An 18,239-nucleotide genomic window follows, 5' to 3' on the forward strand; every position below is an offset into this window, starting at 1 on the left:
AAAGGAGTCGTATTAGGTTGATGCCCTATTGCCTCTTGGATCTGCATTGCAATTCGTGTGAATAAAGATCACATCAAAAATTGTGCTCCATTCGCACTATTTGATGGTGAGCGTGGGACTTATTGCTGTAGGGTGCGGACTAATGTCAGTGTGCAGCTCAAACAACCTTTAGATCGGCTAGAAATAAGCTAAGCAGGCTGGTTGAGGTATCAGACGATCTTCACTAGAGACAACCTGCAAGAAATCCGCTTACCGGAGACCCAAGTCAAAATAGAATGGTAATAGTATGTAAGAAAGAGAATCTCAGCAGAGTAGTTTTCTTTGAGCAATGATATCATGTAGTATGTGTTATCGCGTACGTGAGTCTTCTAGGGTCTCTTTATATAAGGAAGCATGTTTTATCGTTACTTGGGTTGACATAGCGTGCAATGATAACCAAATAACGGCCAGTTGTACGGCTACAATGTGGGAGTTAGTCTGTGTGGGCGATATATAGTGCTGGTCGAACACAGACTGCGGTGCTGCTACGACTGCAAACTGCCAAAATCATCGGTTGTTAGGTCTACCAGTCCTTATATTAATAGGTTCCTTGGCCAGAGGCGAAGTCGTTTATCTTGGCTGGTTGGCTCCTCGACTATAGCCAAAGTGGTCCGAAGTCGGCTTATGCCGAGGGAGGTTGGTCTCGTCCGAGGCCAAATGTCCAATATTTTCCCCATTAGGACCCAACCCTTTCTTTAATTAAAAAACACCCGGCCAGTTCATATTTTGTATTAATTAAGTTTATCAAAGAGATGGTGTTAGATCACTTGAATGTATATTATGGAAGTTAATAATGATAATAGCCAGATACGGGTGCAATTATGAGGACACCGGGCGGTGAGTTATGATAGCGTGCATGGTTTGAGCAATGATGGTGGAAATAATGGCTTTCATTGGGGCTACATTTTGGTGGGCCAATGTTAATAAAAAGGTAGTATATATTTCTATGGGATCATTGCAATGAGAGGTAGGTGTTATTTGCTTTGTGCAATGGAAACATTTGGTCTTTGATAGGCATAACTTATTTAAAATTCATCTCTTTGGGGAAGGTGGTCTTGGCTAACCAGCCATGATTGAATAAGGAAAAGGGTCCATGGCATGCCCATGGAAATAGGTCCTCTAGCTGTAGTCGGTATAACACATACTTCAAAGCTTTTGGAAAATATTCTATGAGGAAATTGGGTGAAAATTTAGAAAAAAAAAGAGAAAGGAGTCATTATGTTCTGATCAAGTTTGATTAATGTTGATGGATATGAAATTTTAAGCTTGGATTAGTTTTGCTTGAGTTTAAGTTAAATATGTTATTTTGAAGTTTCAATTTTATTGTTTGGACCTCAATGGAGGACATACTATAGCATCTTACTTATTTGTAGTGGCTGATCAAGTTTATTTAAGTTTGATCAAATAGTTTAGATTATGTTGAAATATGCTTTGACATTAACATGAAATCTCTTTCAACCTAATAGGGGGCGAAATGGATCGTCCAACCTACAGCAAAAAGGCCGCCTAGTTTTGGCCCAATAAACGCCAACGACGACCAGTTGAATCCTTGGTCCGGCCCAGAATCAGCTCGGCCTCGGATTCCGTCAAAAGCTCTATCGATCTTGGATATTCGCCGACTTATCCGACCAAGTTCGGGGTGTCTCCAATATTCGCCGACCCACCCCGACCAAGCTTGGGGCGCCCACTTCAGTAGTACGCCTTGACCCTCGAGCTCGAGGCGCTCCACCGAGCACACCTCAGAACCTGGGGAGCCGAGCTATCCTCGGCACCCATCTAGCCGACCTCGCCAACGCATGATGCGACTTCTCAACAGGTCCGACCTCGCCAACAACCGCACCCATGTATGCGCCCACGTCTTCCTACGTGGTCGTACATTGCAACGCCACCGCGCTATGCTTTGATTGCTGGCCCTCGATAGTCAAAGGAAAGCGCCATGACTACTCTGGCCATATCCTGTTATGCCTGTCAACACCTTACCGTTCTCGAGAACGGACAGCACCACATGCCACCAGCCAGCTTTAGCTGCGCGCCATTCGACTCAGAGTCACCCCCCTCTCATGATGAGAGCGGACAATGTCTCTGCCCCCTGGGCCTCTCCATCGGGACTATAAATAGCCCGGTCAAGTAACTTCTAAGAGACTTTTTGGCCGGACCAAATTTATCCCACTCTAACTTGATCGTCAGAGGACCCTCATCGGAAACACCGGTGAGGCTTTGGCAAGGTCCGCTGTCGCCACCGCCGCACAGGAGGTGGCCCCTGTTTTCTTCCTCCAACCACCGGCGGCTCCCTCGACTTCTTCGGCGTGGTCACCCTTGGGCCAAATTCGAACCACAACACAACCTACCAATTGAATTCAATTCTAATCCCTTCACATCTTCACTAGAATCACATCCAACTTAAATTAAAAAATAATATTGGACTTAATTTTTAATAATATTTTAATATGCCAATACGGTATTTTATACCTCATTTTTACTTCTATAAAAGTAAACACACCCACACACCCTTACAAAACACTAAAAGTGCAAATGAGCCAAGCAGCTTGCGACTTAAGTCTAAGCTCGATTCGAGTTGATTACCATCGGGCTCGAGTTGAGCACAAACAGTTGAGTTTGAGTTGCGAAGTGCTTGGCTCAAAACTCACGGGCCAAATCAAATATATATTTAATATTATTTTTTTATAATATATATTATTAATTTAATATTTTAAAATATGATATTATGTTATATTTTATTTTAGCTATATGTTTTAATTATAATCCATGCTTGAACTCAAGTTGATATATGAGTCAACCCAAGTTGATCTCGAATATATTTTTTTTTTTAATGACCGAGTCAAATTGAAGCTTGAATATTGGATATCAAAATTTAATTGATCTCGAATTGTGTTTCGAGCTTAAATATTTTTGATCGAGCCGGGCCTCTAGTTAGTCGATACGCGGCTCGATTGCACCTCTACAAACACACCCTTGCCGCTTAAGATCCGGTTCGATTAGTGGGCCGGGTTTAAAATTAGGCTGGAGGCCAGACCTTCATCCCCCACCCTCTCTTTCCCTCCTTCCCGCTCCCTTGATCGGCTCCGGCTAAACCCCCTCATCCTCTGGCCGCCGGCACGGTCATAGGATACATCAGACGCGTACCAGTTCTCCGATGCCGACCTCGAGCACCTTTGTTTCCGCCGGGCTCTCGGCGGCGCCCCCGGCCGTTCCCGGTCCGAGTCTCTCCTTTCCTACTTCCTTTGCTCCGCTCGTTAGTTCTAGAACATGCCCTCCTCGAGTTTAAATTACCAGCCTTTGTGTTTGTCCCTCCACTCTCCAACTACAGAATAAGGAGAAACTTGTGAAAACATGTGCTACTACCTTTCTTCACTATAATAATGCAAGGGAGACGACTGATTACTATTTGCAAACGATTTCCTTTGCTTCCCACACTCGTTTCCAAGCTTCATCTCGCAAATTACAAAAACTCATCAGGATTAGCTGTAAATTCTATAAATTTTAATGATATTCCTCAAAAAGAAGAAGTCTTTTCTTTCACCGGAAGAGGAACTGTGGATGAGGATTTGATGGCTCGGTTTCTCTCGATGCTGAGGGCTTGTCACGACCCTTTGGATCTCCAGAAAGGCCGCCAAGTTCATGCCCAGCTGGTCGTGAATGGCGTCGACGACGATGATTCTTTGGGCACTAGACTTTTGGGGATGTATGTTCTATGCCGCAGTTTTTCAGACGCCAAAGATGTGTTCTTTCGGCTCAAAAAGGTGTCACCTTTGCCTTGGAATTGGATGATCAGGGGATTTACTATGGTTGGTTGGTTTAACCTAGCTTTGTTATTCTATATTAAGATGTGGTTTGTTGGTGCCTTGCCAGATAAATACACATTTCCGTATGTAATTAAGTCTTGTTGTAATTTATCTGCTGTTGGATTGGGTAGGTTAATTCATAAGACAATTTGTTTGATGGGTTTGGAAGCGGATCTCTTTGTAGGTAGTTCATTGATTAAAATGTATGCAGAGGGTAATTTTATTGATGAGGCAAGAGAGGTGTTTGACCGAATGCCGGAAAGAGATTGTGTTCTGTGGAATGTGATGATTGATGGATATGTGAGGAATGGGGATAGAGGGAATGCTGTTGAACTCTTTAATAGCATGCGAAGAACAGAAATTAAACCGAATTCTGTGGCATTTGCTGGCGTGTTGTCCATTTGTGCCGCAGAGGCAATGTTGAAATATGGTATTCAGCTTCACGGGCTCACGATCAGATGTGGGTTAGATTTGGAGGCATCGGTGGCGAATACGCTGTTAGCCATGTACTCAAAATGCCGCTGCTTTACTGATATGAAGAAATTGTTTGATTTGATGCCACAAGCTGATTTGGTGGCTTGGAATGGGATGATCTCTGGGTATGTCCAGAATGGACTGAGGAATGAAGCCTTAGATTTGTTCTACCAGATGCAAGCAGCTGGCATCAAACCAGATTCCATTACACTGGCAAGTTTTCTTCCTGCCTTTTCTGACTTGACTAGCTTGAAGCAAGGTAAGGATATACATGCTTATATAATAAGGAATAGTGTGTGCATGGATGCGTTCTTGAAGAGTGCGCTTATTGATATCTACTTTAAATGCAAAGATGTTAGGATGGCACAAAATGTTTTTGATGCTACTGGAGCAATGGATGTGGTTATTTGTAGTGCGATGATATCTGGCTATGTGCTCAATGGAATGAACCGTGATGCACTGGGAATGTTCCGTTGGTTGTTAGAAGCACAGCTAAAGCCCAATGCTATCACAGTTTCTAGTGTCTTGCCAGCATGTTCGTGTTTGTTTGCTTTAAAATTGGGGAAGGAGTTACATGGCTATATTCTTAAAAATGCATTTGAGGGAAAATGCTATGTTGGAAGTGCACTGATGGACATGTATGCCAAATGTGGCAGACTTGATCTTGGCCATCAAATCTTCACAAAGTTGTCTGAGAGGGACACCATAGCATGGAACTCAATGATCACAAGCTTTAACCAGAATGGGCAACCAAAAGAAGCTATCAGTCTTTTCCGCCAGATGGGGTCGGAAGAATTGAGATATGACTGTGTCACTATATCCTCTGCCCTATCAGCATGTGCAAGTTTACCAGCACTACATTATGGGAAGGAGATCCATGGTTTCATGGCAAGAGGGTCTTTAAGAGCAGACTTATATGCTGTTAGCGCTCTAATAGACATGTATTCCAAATGCGGGAATTTGGACATAGCTCGTTGTGTCTTTGATTCAATGCAAGAAAAGAATGAGGTATCATGGAACAGTATAATCGCAGCTTATGGGACACATGGTCTTGTTAAGGATGCAGTAAGCCTATTCCAACAGATGCAGAATGCAGGATTTCAGCCAGATCATATAACATTTCTTGCTTTAATATCTGCTTGTAGCCATGCTGGTCAAATTGAAGAAGGGTTTCGATTTTTTCATTGTATGACAGAGGAATATGGAATTGCTGCTCGGATGGAGCATTATGCTTGCATGGTTGATCTATACGGCCGTGCTGGGAAGTTGGATAAAGCTTTGAACTTTATAACGAGCATGCCATTTAAACCAGATGCTGGTATTTGGGGTGCTCTGCTTGGAGCTTGCCGTGTGCATGGCAACATTGCACTTGCTGATCTTGCTTCAAAACATCTCTTTGAGTTGGATCCCTGTAACTCTGGATACTATGTGCTAATGTCAAACATCCATGCGGTGGCTGGTCGGTGGGATGGAGTATCAAAAGTGCGAAGCTTGATGAAGGAGAGAAAGGTACAGAAAGTGCCTGGATGTAGTTGGATTGAGATCAACAACATCAATCATATATTTGTTGCAGCAGACCAAAGTCACCCAGATTCTTCACAAATTTACTTGTTATTGAAGTGCATCATTTTAGAGCTAATAGAGGAAGGCTATGTTCCCCAACCAGACTTTGTTTATCCACTAAACATGAACTCCAACAAGCAGGTAGGTTTGCAGCATATCAAAAATAGGAATCCTGTCTTCAAGATCAAGTATTCCACTCAATCAAACAATTTACATTTTGTTATTTCTTCTGGTAGTAGGTTGTTATATGACTTTGTATGGCTTCCTCATGCATAAGTGCCGTTCTTATCCTTTGTGCCTTGTTAAACATATTGAAGACAATATCCAATAGGTCTTTGTAATTTAAACCATTACTAGGACAAAATGAAGAAGATGCATGCTAAGGAAAATTCCATTTTGTGATCTTGCTATATGTAGTATACTTATAGTCATTGTTGACCACAACAACTCATCCTAATGGAATAGGTTATTAATGGGTGTGGCCAGGTTCAAGTTTGGCGTGATCCGAACCCCTTTAGAATCAACTACCGGTTTAGAATTTGAACTGTATCAATTTACTTTATAGTTTGCTTTGCTCAAGCAGATTATAAGATAGATGAGTGGCTTAGAATTATTGATGGATTAGAATTTGAATAGATCCTTTTTGTTAGCTCTTTATCTATAGTCTACCTTCAATGTTTGTCAACAAGAACAAAAGTCCTAATTGAATGGGTTCCAAGTGCATGGGACCAGGTTCAAGTCTAGCATAACATATACCCCATTAGAATCAATTTTCAGCTTATGATTTGCTTGAGTGCTTGGAATTGATTGCTGGCATGGAATGCAAGCTCCTAATCTGTGATTTACCCTCAATACTCGTGAAGTACAAGAAATAATCCTAATTGTATGGGTCTGGGATGGGTGGGACCAAGGTTGAGTCTAGCATATCTTGTACTGAATTATAATTGATTGCTGGGTCAGAAAATCTATTTACTTTATGTTTTCTTGGTTCAAGTTTGAATTTGTCGTATGCAATATTTTAAACTGTTATAGTCAGGTCTAAATAGAACCAGTCAGGCCTATGCATCTGATGTCCAGATTTTCCAAATAGTCTGTTAAGTTGGTTGGAATGCAAGGTCTAGATGAATTTATTTTGCGTACTCTAACCCTTCGTATCTGCTAATTACAGAAGAATGACATTTCTTGCTGTTGATACTGCATTTATATGGGGCCTATCAATCCAGTGTAGCCTTTTTTCCACTACCCTCAATATTTAACATACTTATACTAATGTAACTTTTGTTCATGCGATACTGACAGGTTGATTCCTGATGGCTCCTGAGAGGAACATGATATACCTTCATCTGAAGATTTGAAGAAACCGCCATATTCTAATTTGAGCTAGAGTAGGTGGAGCTAAATTGGTAAGCTTCTACTACAACCTCCAGCAATGGAGTTTAGTAGCGATTATTCATAAATTCTTTAAAATTTTTTTAAGGTGTCAGAGTGTAACAATATTATGAGTAACAAATGTATGCCAAATATCTTCCCATATTTTTTGTAAATTATCAGTAACAATAAATTTCCAACTGGAGCCTTTTTCCCGGTGAGTTGGCATATTTTTGAATTTAACCTCCATTTATCTGGCACATCTTGAGATTGTGGATTGAGGATAAGGTGACTTTATCAGTAATTTATGCAAATTCAAAGGTCTGACACCTTATATTGTTAAGCACCTCAGCAGCCATGTCTAAAGGGGAAATGCAAATGCCACAAAGGACTTAAGGTAGTTTTCAGTATGAGATCTGACAATGAACATGGGCAGAAATAAATAATTTCTGGAATAGGTCTCTAGAGGTATGGGCACATAGTAAATGAACTATGAATGCATACAGATTGTCAGATAGGTCTCAGTGCATGAAAATATTTATACGTAAGATACATGGACTACTCTATTTGTGGTAGCATGGTTGTGGTTGCATGATCCTGCATCCCACATGTTTGCTGCCCGCTCGTACAGAAAGGTTGCTGTCTATATGCTTGCCCAATTGTTCATATGAGCTAGTTCTTCTGCACATGTTTGTGATCATTCAACGATGTGAAACTGTGTGCTTCAATTGGATAGCCAAGTGGTTTGATGAATTGCGTAATTACAACTTTTGTGGCAAACCTTACTTTCCCCTATTTCTTGCACTATTTGCACCACTCATCTAGTTCAATTCATGTTGGAGTTCATTTCATGGAGTCACGGTTTCCTGGCTTGTTATCATATTGTTTTTGACATATTTGAATCCTCATCAATTTGATGTAATTTATTAACAGCATAAATTTAATATAAAATTTTCTAATGGTTTACTTAATTATCATTGGATGAATTTCTGGTCTTTTTAACTTGAAATAAGAAACTTAATAGGTGTAGAATAAAATATTCTAGATTTTCTCTAGCTTTGCAATATTGAGGTTGTCAAGTTAGTGTGGAATCTTGTAGCTGTTTGCTGCGTTGTTCTCTGATCTTCAATGTTTTTCTTTCATCACTTCCTTCAATTCTAAAGTTTAGTGGAGTATATCACAATCTTACCTGTTCAATTAGCATGCCGGGTTCAGAAAGGAATGCATGCATAAGATAGTTACCAGAGAGGCCAACAAAAATTTCAAACTTCTATTGTCAATATTTTCCATCCAAGGAACTGTTCTAAATCATAACTTTCAATAAAGAAACAAAGATACTAGCGGTAATATAATAGGTTTGCTTGCTTAGATAATTGGACGGGTAGGCTGTGTTTTTCGCTACTGAACTTTTTTTTTTCTCTTGTGCTCTGGAAGTAAAAAAAGAAATCTTCTTTTAAGCACATCACAGAGTAAAGGAAGCTAGTTTTGTGCTCTATCACTTTGAACTCTGGACATGCACGTCTCAACATATATTTGCACTGACAATCACGGTGAAATATTGAGATGGAAATGAACTGTGTTATTAGTATATATTAGTTTGCATTCCTTATGTGGTTGTATTTTCCATTCCTTTGTCAATTCTAGTTTTGTTTGGTCCTAATTGTTAATGATCGCAAGTACCGATGAACCTCCAAAGCTTCCCCAGCTGCTCTACAGAGGTAAGATATCGTGTTTTGATCGAGGTAAACCTATATAGCTTACTGTTCCAAGAATCTGTGTTGCTAGAACCAAACCTCTTTATCTGTAGAACAATTAGGCCACAATCTCAATGTTGTGGCCATTAAATTTCTCTTTTACTCGTATTCAATGAATGGAATGCATGGGCATTCTTTCTTCTTTCCTAGGTCCATGATCATCTACAATGCTTTTTTGGATGTTTGAGTCATGATTCCTATCACAAACTTCATACCAGCTTAAGCTGATGCATAAAAATTCTGAGATGATACTGAATCAGGACATGACAAAATGACAGGAAATATGTGGATAACAAATTTCACCAGTTAACATCTCTCTCTCTCTCTCTCTCTGTGCACAAATATGGCATTTTACTTGGACATATCACTTAGCTTTGTGCAGATTTGAAGAGACTTTCCAGTGGACCTGAAATAAATTCTAGTTCGTTTTGTTGCTTTAGGTAGGTCCTTCCACTGGACTTCTGAGTGTTTCTACATTTTTTCCTTCTTTAGAAGGCTATTTATGCCGTTTATGGACTCTTGAATTACTAATAACCACTATCTAAACTCCATAAGCTAATTATTTGAGACAGTTAAGTTTCTTTTATAAGCCAGAGGCTTGTTACCCTCGATGTTTCGTCTATATGCTGAAATCTTAACTCAAAAATTTCGTTCTTGTTGCTTTGATATGAAGGATGTGTATTGCCGGAAATGGGATGGATTAGGCTTACTATCTTCTTATAAAATTTGATATTTTTACGTGCATGCGCATGCATGTTTGCAAGAGAGAGAAAAAGAAATAGCTAAAATATCAGTTAGTATTTATGACAATAGAAAAATTATATAAAAAAAACACTCTACTTCTCGCACTATTGACCATCCAAGATGGTGCCTAATGATTCATCCAACCCCTAGGAATTACACCAATCTCCTTTTGTCATCACAAATGATGAACACACGACAAATAGAGTGGTCTGCATGGCATTGCTCATGGCAATGGCTAGCAATTAATAGCAGAATGTGCCCAAGACACAAGGGCATGGCCTAATGTCTCAGATTCATATGGTAACCAAACTTCCTGGATGTTGTGACTTGCAATCAGGCATGGTTTCTTTGTGCCTGATCCTGGTAGCCCTGTCTGTGCTCTCAAGAATGGTTGGCAATGCACTGGGAGCCTACACATGATCTCACACTCATCTTGATGTATGGATCGCCCATATGGCACAGAAGAAGCCATGCCATGCTTGCACAGAGGAGGCCACACTGCACAGGCACAGGGAGAAACTTTGGCCATGATAAAGAATGGATCTTATTATGTGCTAATGGCAGCATGGTACAAAATTCAAGTAGGTTTGCCTCCCAACTGAGAGTTAAGACATGTTGGAGACACACACAATTGTGATGTATGATGAGGTTTGTATGTTTTGCCTCGAATCAGGTTCGATCTCGACATGTAAATCTGTCTCTACTTGAATTTGTTCTTGCAAAATTTTGTTAAGGCTAGATGTAGGCATAGTGATAGTTTTTCAAATCATTACAGGTGTAGGCATGGTAAATTTGGAAAGGATTCAAATTTATATGTTGTAATCTAATTGAACACCCTTTTTTTTCCTCTTCCAATAGTAATTTGTGATTCGATCATTCCTGAAGTATATAATATTGAGTTAAAATTTTGGCCATCTCAATGGTAGCTATGGACTAATATATAAGAGTCAATGTATTGAAATATCGACAATTAGTAAAACTACGATAAACTATTGCTAAGGAGAATTATTTTTGATGTTTTCCAATTGATATCTACGAAAAACTTGGCTTTATATTGATTGAACTCATAAGGTATCAATACGATTATAAATCAAACATCTTAATACCCTAAGTGCCAAGTATCAATATCCAAAACATTGATGAATATAAAAAAAGATATAGAAAAAAAAATTAATTAAAAATTGGCGGTGCCAATTTTAATGAAATTCTAATTATTTGAGGTCCTTTTATTCATCTAACATAATTTAGGTCAGAATTTCTTGTGTCGAAGTATGGGAAGAAAACTGCCACCAAGGTGGTAGCACAGTTGGAACGGGGCTTTGTTTCCACTGGAGTGGCCCAAGTTCGAAACGTGCGGATGTCGATTAAATTTGGAGACCGGATGCCCTTAGCCTGGACACGTTCGGTGGAAACGCTTCTAGTCCAGTTGGCATTGAAGTGGCGCTTCACATGTGGATAACCACGGGTCGGAAAGGGTATGAGTGTGACGTACTCACGTGTGAATAACCACGGTTTGGAGAAGGTATGAGTGCATTATCTATTCGCATTGAACATTTTCTAGTAGAAGGGGGGCTCAGTTATGGGTTAATTTTTCTTTCCCCTCCTTTTGCTTAAGCCAAAAAAACAAAAAATATTTATGGGAACAGAACTCGGCAATTGGGCCATTTGAGCAAAACGGGTCCCACCCATCACTAAGATCCAGAAACCCGTCAGGGTCCGAAAGAAACGGAAATGGACGCGTTTCAAGCGCGTGCGGTCGCTTCCTCTGCGAGACGTTTGATTGCAACCTCTCTCGTTCCATAATTGCCCCTCCACGGAAAGACCCGATTTCATCCCTATCCAACCGCACGATTTCCGGGACCCACCACTGCAACGGTCAAAGATGGGTAGAGTCAGAAGGGCAGGAACGTAAATAAGTTCAAAAAATGTGGGGCGTCTCCGAGCTGGCCAGACTGAGGCGCTTGCCTCAGCGGGAGGCGACAGCTGGTCTACCATACACGTGTGATGGCCTGTCACGACGCATCACATCAATGTCAAATCAGACGGCCATTTATGATGGCACGGATTCTAAAGAAGTGGGGAGGAGATCTGCTGATCTCACCGGCAATCTACTTGTCTCTATTTATTTTTTCATATTTCTCTTGACAAAAAGAATTGATGGGACTTCTTGTCAGATTTAAACTGATATTTTATTATTTAATTTATGATTTTTGTATTTTATATTTTTTGGGGAGTCCACTTGATTGCTGTTCAGTGTATAGCCCTATCAGTTGTTTGTCGTTTCTTAATTTTTGTTTATTTTATTTATATCTACCAAAAAAAAGTGGCAGAATATTATAATGTACACTGCCAGTGGTGGTTATGAAAAATAAGGGGAATACATTTTTGCTCACCATTGACAAAAATAATATTTCTTTTCTAAAAATAATAATAATAATAATAATTCTTTTAATTAAGTATATTAGTTGTAGAAAGTTGAGATAGATTAGTTTGGCAACTAGTGTTTTTAATTATCACAGGATTAGGATTTATTTTCATATGATTTATAAAATTATAATAGAAGTAAGAATTCATCGTCTTCCTTAAATTTAGATGCCGTAGAATCTACTCGCGACAAATTGTTCGTGCATGTATTATGAGCTTTCAAAAAATTTAGAAAAGATTAAAAATTATGCATTAATAGAATGACGGGACAAATTAGCAGTATCTTCAAGCCTCACATGGAGGATTATTTTTTTGGTTTTATTTCGTTGAGAAATAAACCTAAAAAAAGATGAAATAGGATTTATTCCTTCAAAAAGAAAAAAATATTATAGGATCAAGACGTTGTTCTGCTTTAATTTATTTGCTAATAGGAAAGATATTATATAAGCTTAAATATTGTAGAATGCCGCTTGTGACAAATATTTTATACTAGTGATTTAGACTTATCCCAATCGACGCAGTTCTTTCTTTAGAAACCAAAGATTCGAATCTTGGATGGTGCTTCCTTGAGAATTTGCATTAGATAATTATAATATGGATGGTTCTCCCTCTCTATTTCTCAAAAAAGAAAAAAATTATTCATTCATATATTATTAGTTTTGGAGGGAACTTAGAGAAAATAAAGTATCACACTATAAGATAATATAGAATTTCTTTTGGGGTTTTATTTGATTTAGAATCAACCTAAAATAAGGATGAAATAGACTTTATTTCTAACCCCCAAAATTAAAGAAATAAAAGTAATCAAGAAATTTTTATGTTGATGAAATACTTGCTTATTTTTGAAATAACAACTTTAAAAGAGTGGGAATAGCATTACTTTCAAAATACAAGCCTCTTTTAGTCCTACCTCAATATAGCCCATAACCAATTTGAACTAGAATAAAACACTCCAGGTACAAACAATATACGAAATAACTCTTCCTAGTTCATTTGTTTTCTTATTTAATTAAAAAACACAATGAAAGTGTAACACAACAACCTTTAGGGTTTAAATCGTCAAAGTGCTACTTAGGTCTCAAACCACCAAAGTGCTACCAATCATTTTAATGAAATGATTCAGGACTATTGGCATCAAACATTTTGGAGAGCACCTCCTAACATTCCAACAAAGAACTCCTTTCCATTAATAAAGAATTGCTAGTAAATGAAGCCTTTTATAAAAATTTATATATTAGCACTCATATATCCTCTTTACCCCTAAAAAAAAACTTAATCCACCACATTTATGACATTATGCGAAAGCATTCCTTTGCAGAGATTAAATTTTCCATCCAACATCCAATTTGCATAGATTTACACATATCATGAGATCTCTAACATTTTTTAATTGGAAAATATAAAACAAAATTTCTATTTAAATCACTTATCTATTTGTTCATGTGTCTTCATCTTTAGGTGGTTGAGTTTTTTTTGCTAAACTCACTGCTTTTCATACTATATTTCAGATATAAATTTACTTCTAGTATGACAATATCAGTTTTTATGCGTAAAAAAAAAATGAGAACCTTTATTGAAGTAAATATAATCATAATTATAACTATCGAGTCTTTTTCCAACTATCTGAGATTGGCTTTATGAATCAGTATTAGCCGAGCATTCCTATTTACGATCATCTTTGATTATTATTTAGATAAAATCAACTAATAGTTATTGTAATCTCTTTGATGCCTATACTTCCATAACCAGGGCATGTTGTTGTCATTCAGATGATACCTTGAACACAGGATGACCCACCCACCCAAAAGGAGTAGGGGCCTTTAATGCTGTGCTGGTCCACGATAATCGGAAGTGGCCCACTATACCGCACTTCCAACGTATCTCACATTGTAGGGCATTATTGGGAGGTCTGCATCCCACCAAACTTCTGGTGGTCAGGATGGTGGTCTCTCTCGCTCAGGACCACCATTCATCTGGTGGTCCCATGAAGACTTTCCAGTGAAAACCTGGACCTAACTCTATCATGCAATTGCTTATAAAGAAAAATTTTATGTTAGATTATCATGTAGGTTTTTTTTTTTTGTTGAGAAAATGGACTAGCTTGAAGTAATTAAGAAGAATGATAGAAGTATCCTTGTCTAAAGTTTAGTTCTTTCAGAAGGCAAAACCTTATAAAATTAGAGCCATAGCACCTATTTTGAAATTAAGATATTGTATTTTTTTTTCTTCCATATCGATATATTCCTATATCGGTTTTGCAAAAGGTTAGTGGTTGGTTTCTGGTTAATTTTCTCTTATATTCCTCACAACAATGGTTAGGATTGATTTCAACATTTTATTCTGAAAAAATAATGAAGAAGTACTGCAGCAAAATTCTTCTGCATTCATGTAATTAATATGCCTGATTTACTCTCTTTTCAACATTGATTTGTGACCAGATCAAAATTCTTCGACAACAACTGATCAAAATTCAGTTCACATAATCTTGGTCATGTGAGAATTTGTATAGCATAATCTAGTAGTACTGGAACAAGGAGGCCAAAGGCCATAAGAATCAAACAGGCACAACCTTCTTCTAGCAGCTCTATTGGGAACATCTTTCAGAAAAATAAATAGGGGGGGTTGGTTGTTGGGGTGTGATCTCATTCTTCCTGTCATTCTGAAAGAAGAAGAACAAGGAGAAGGAGAGAGATATTATGCTGCTTCTATAAATAAGTACTGCTTGATTGAACCATGCAATACGGATGCTACATTCATCTTAAAATCCTAGGACTGCTAGCTCTTCTGTCAAAGTCTCCTCCCTCTCCCTTGTTTACTTGAATGGGCTGATGTTTCCATCTCTATCAATGCATGAAATAGCGAAGGAAATCAACTGAAGAATATACAACGGTTGAGCATCCTTGGATGGCCATTGCTTGCATTTGTTCTTGAGAACACAATTTTTTTATGATGTCATTATATCATCCCACCAAAATTGCAGCGCTAACTTTCAGGGCTAGCTAGCTGCTCCATCCTTCTTTTATAAACATATCCTAAATTAGGCAATGATCTATTCTGCTTTAGAAAACTTGTAATCAATGATTGGATGTATGCATATCTTTTTGTATTCCTTTGGTTTGTCATCAACTCATTCTTTTGATTTCTTAGCACAAACAAGGCTAGAGATCAAGTCAAACAAACACACTTAACAAAACCACAGTACACTTAAAAACATGATGACGAACAAAAACATATGCATAAGTTTGTAAAACACAATCATAAAATTCCAAGAACCACAGCACTGTCTCTTGTCAACAAGAGATTTATAGCCACCCATTGCTCATATCAACCTACCTACTAACATCATTCTACTATAACAAGAGCTACCGCAGTCATACTAATTAAACACCGGCAGCGGCAAGAGAGCACCACTGCGAGAGTCGATGACCGCCATAACAAGCTCGTCGTCGGCCTGACCGCCGAGGAAGATCGCATGGCCGTACTGGTAACTTGGGCAATCCATATTGCCCGAAGTCATCGAATTCAGATCAGGATGCAGAATGGAAGTTGCCGGCGACGCTGATGATGCCGGCGCTGGAGCAGCGGCCTGCAGCGGTACTGGGGGCGGCAGAGGCTTCCGCTTCTTCTTCTCGTACGTGATCCCTCTCGCCTTGGCCTGCGAGTCTCTCACTTCCCTGAGGTAGAGCCTCACAGCGCGGGCGCCGAAGGGGTTGACCGCCGGGTGGCCGCCATTCTCCTCGAAGGCGGCGCGGAGGCGGCCGACGAGGGCGTCGAGGCTGCCCCAGGCCTGGCGGAGGGGGCAGGGGCAGGGTGCCGGGGGGCACGGGTGGCCGAAGAAGGGGCACCCGGCGGTGTGGACCTTGGTCTTCCCGAACTGGTCCAGGTACCGCAGGAACTCCAGGACGTGCGCGCCGCTGCACCGCGAGAGCGCCAGCGGCGGCCGGTGGTTCTTCAGGTACTGCCCGAACGTGTTCCAGTCTCGCCGCTTCTGCGACTCGTAGCGGCTCAGCCGCCCTTCGCTGCCGCCCGAACTCATCGAGCTGTTCGAGTTGGAGCCGGAGGTGGCGGCCGACATCGATCCTCGCAATCTTTTTTGTTACTACTTCCGGGGGAAAAAAGCTGAACAATTGGGTTGCTCTTGCTCGCTCCTAACTTAATCCATTCTACTCTATACTTCGTTAGGTGGAAAGCCTACTCAGTTTCGTTCATGAAACTAAGAAAGAGTATGTAGAAGAAGTAGGACTTGGTTGGAGTAGGAGTCTGGGTTTCAGGAAGAAAGGAAAGGAGAGGAAAGGAAAGGAAGGATAGCTGTAGTGTGGTGGGTGCAATAGGGCTGAGTTTTTGGGATGGAATAAGAACCAAAAGATGGAGGAAAAGCTTCTGGTGGAAAGGGAGGATGGGTGGGTCTAGAAAAAGGAGGGAGACAAGGTTTAGCTTTTGGAGGAGAAAGAAGAAGAGAAAGAGATGTTGGTTGGAAGAAGAAATGGGGGAGAATGAGGAAATGGAATTAAGGTGTCTCCAATGGAGAGAATGGTGTGTATATATATAGTGATTGAGAGAGAGCAACTAAAGGATTATGCATCAATACGATGCATGTTATATTAAGATAATGTAAATTAAGACTATAATTTAGTAATGATATGTGAAGGTAGAAAGCAAAGAAGAATAGATCAGGAGGGTGGCTAGAGCTCGGTTGATGCGAAGGTGGTAGAGGAAAAAGGGACCCACAACGTAGGCAACCACGTTGTTTCCGTCCGATGTGATGGCGCCCTGACGATTCACATCACCAAACGTCACGTCATGTTCTTACCAACTCCCCCGCATGGTAAATCATGGCCTCGTATGTATGCTCATCTCCTTTTTTCCTTTCCTTTGTTTTTTTCAACTTTCCTCCTCTCTTTTTTCCTCAAATTTCAATTTCTAGAGCAGATTAACACTTTGCTGCTAGTTTAAATTAAGGTTTCATTCACTTGATATCATTCAAGACATTGGACCAGAAAGGTAAATGAGATAGATCGACTTCCTAGCTATTTCCATGGTTGTAGAGCAAACATGATCTAGAATAATGGCTGATATAACATTATAATATTTTTAGATCTTTAATTCCACTACTTCAAATATTTTTCTGTATTAACACTCTATGAATAATCATAAGCATGGATAGAAAAGAAATAACATTATAATATATGAAAAATTATTTTATCATAAGACAAAAATATTGGTTGCTACAGTCAACTATGTCCAAAATTTGGGAACTAGCACCATTTTTATTTTTATTTTTGTGCATTGTGAGATACTTTTAGGTATTATTTCTTGGTCTTTTGCGTCATATAATGGTTGTACATTAGGTTTCTTAGTGTTTTGAGATCACTATGACTAATTTATTACAAAATTAAAAAGAAATTAAAGATTCAGCATATCTAGCATGTGTAATGCATGGAAGCGATTAGGCATGGTAGTTAAGAAACCAAATTTTCTTCTATGCATTTGTGGATTGTTCCTTTCATAAATCGCCATTCATGCTAGAACTCGTGAAAAGAAATTGAAGTAACGAGCAGAGCTCTGGATGTTTAGCAATGGACATCTACTTAATTTCAGGCCATTCCCATTGTAATAGGGAGATAATGATGTCCTTTATGACGAATATTCATTTGCTCAATTAAAAAATATTCAATTTTTCAATTAAAGTACAGTCAAAAGTTGGATTGGGCAAACAAACGGCTCTATTCTAGCTACAACAATATGTCAACAATGAAATTTGTGCAGTGCCATTATGATGGGGGTTGAAATGTTGCTTCATGGTAATCTACTCCAAAAAATGAAAGCATCTGGCCAAAGTTTAATGGAAGAGCTTCTAAGGAAGGTAGATGGTTGATGATGTCATATTTCTATTCTTTCAAATTGATAGTAGAACTGGTAGAAAAAAGAAAAAAGTCTCAACTTTTTATTGCTATGAGCTTGTTCATCTTCTTGCAAGATTGTTCATGTACTCCAAAACCAATTAAATTGTTAATTAGCTTTACATATTGACAAAGAAAAAAATCCAATCACCACAAAAAATCTTTCAATG

At 39.2% G+C, this 18,239-nt stretch overlaps 2 protein-coding genes across 2 annotated transcripts; one reads left to right on the forward strand and one right to left on the reverse strand.

Moving 5' to 3' along the window:
• The first annotated feature begins 3,049 nt into the window (after positions 1-3,049).
• LOC103709824 (Tetratricopeptide repeat (TPR)-like superfamily protein) lies at positions 3,050-7,482 on the forward strand. The gene is made up of 2 exons (XM_008795333.5): positions 3,050-6,020; positions 7,179-7,482. The coding sequence occupies exons 1-2, from the start codon at positions 3,420-3,422 to the stop codon at positions 7,188-7,190; spliced, it is 2,613 nt and encodes an 870-aa protein (XP_008793555.3). The 5' UTR covers positions 3,050-3,419; the 3' UTR covers positions 7,191-7,482.
• Positions 7,483-15,336: 7,854 nt separating this feature from the next.
• Positions 15,337-16,830, reverse strand: LOC103709823 (protein G1-like1). The gene has a single exon (XM_008795332.5). It carries the CDS (start codon positions 16,242-16,244, stop codon positions 15,546-15,548), a length of 699 nt encoding a protein of 232 aa, XP_008793554.3. The 5' UTR covers positions 16,245-16,830; the 3' UTR covers positions 15,337-15,545.
• Positions 16,831-18,239: the final 1,409 nt, after the last annotated feature.

The sequence above is a fragment of the Phoenix dactylifera genome, chromosome 1 (genome assembly GCF_051530095.1).
Source record: "Phoenix dactylifera cultivar Ajwa chromosome 1, Ajwa_hap1_PhDact_Kaust_v1.1, whole genome shotgun sequence".
Lineage (NCBI taxonomy): Eukaryota > Viridiplantae > Streptophyta > Magnoliopsida > Arecales > Arecaceae > Phoenix > Phoenix dactylifera.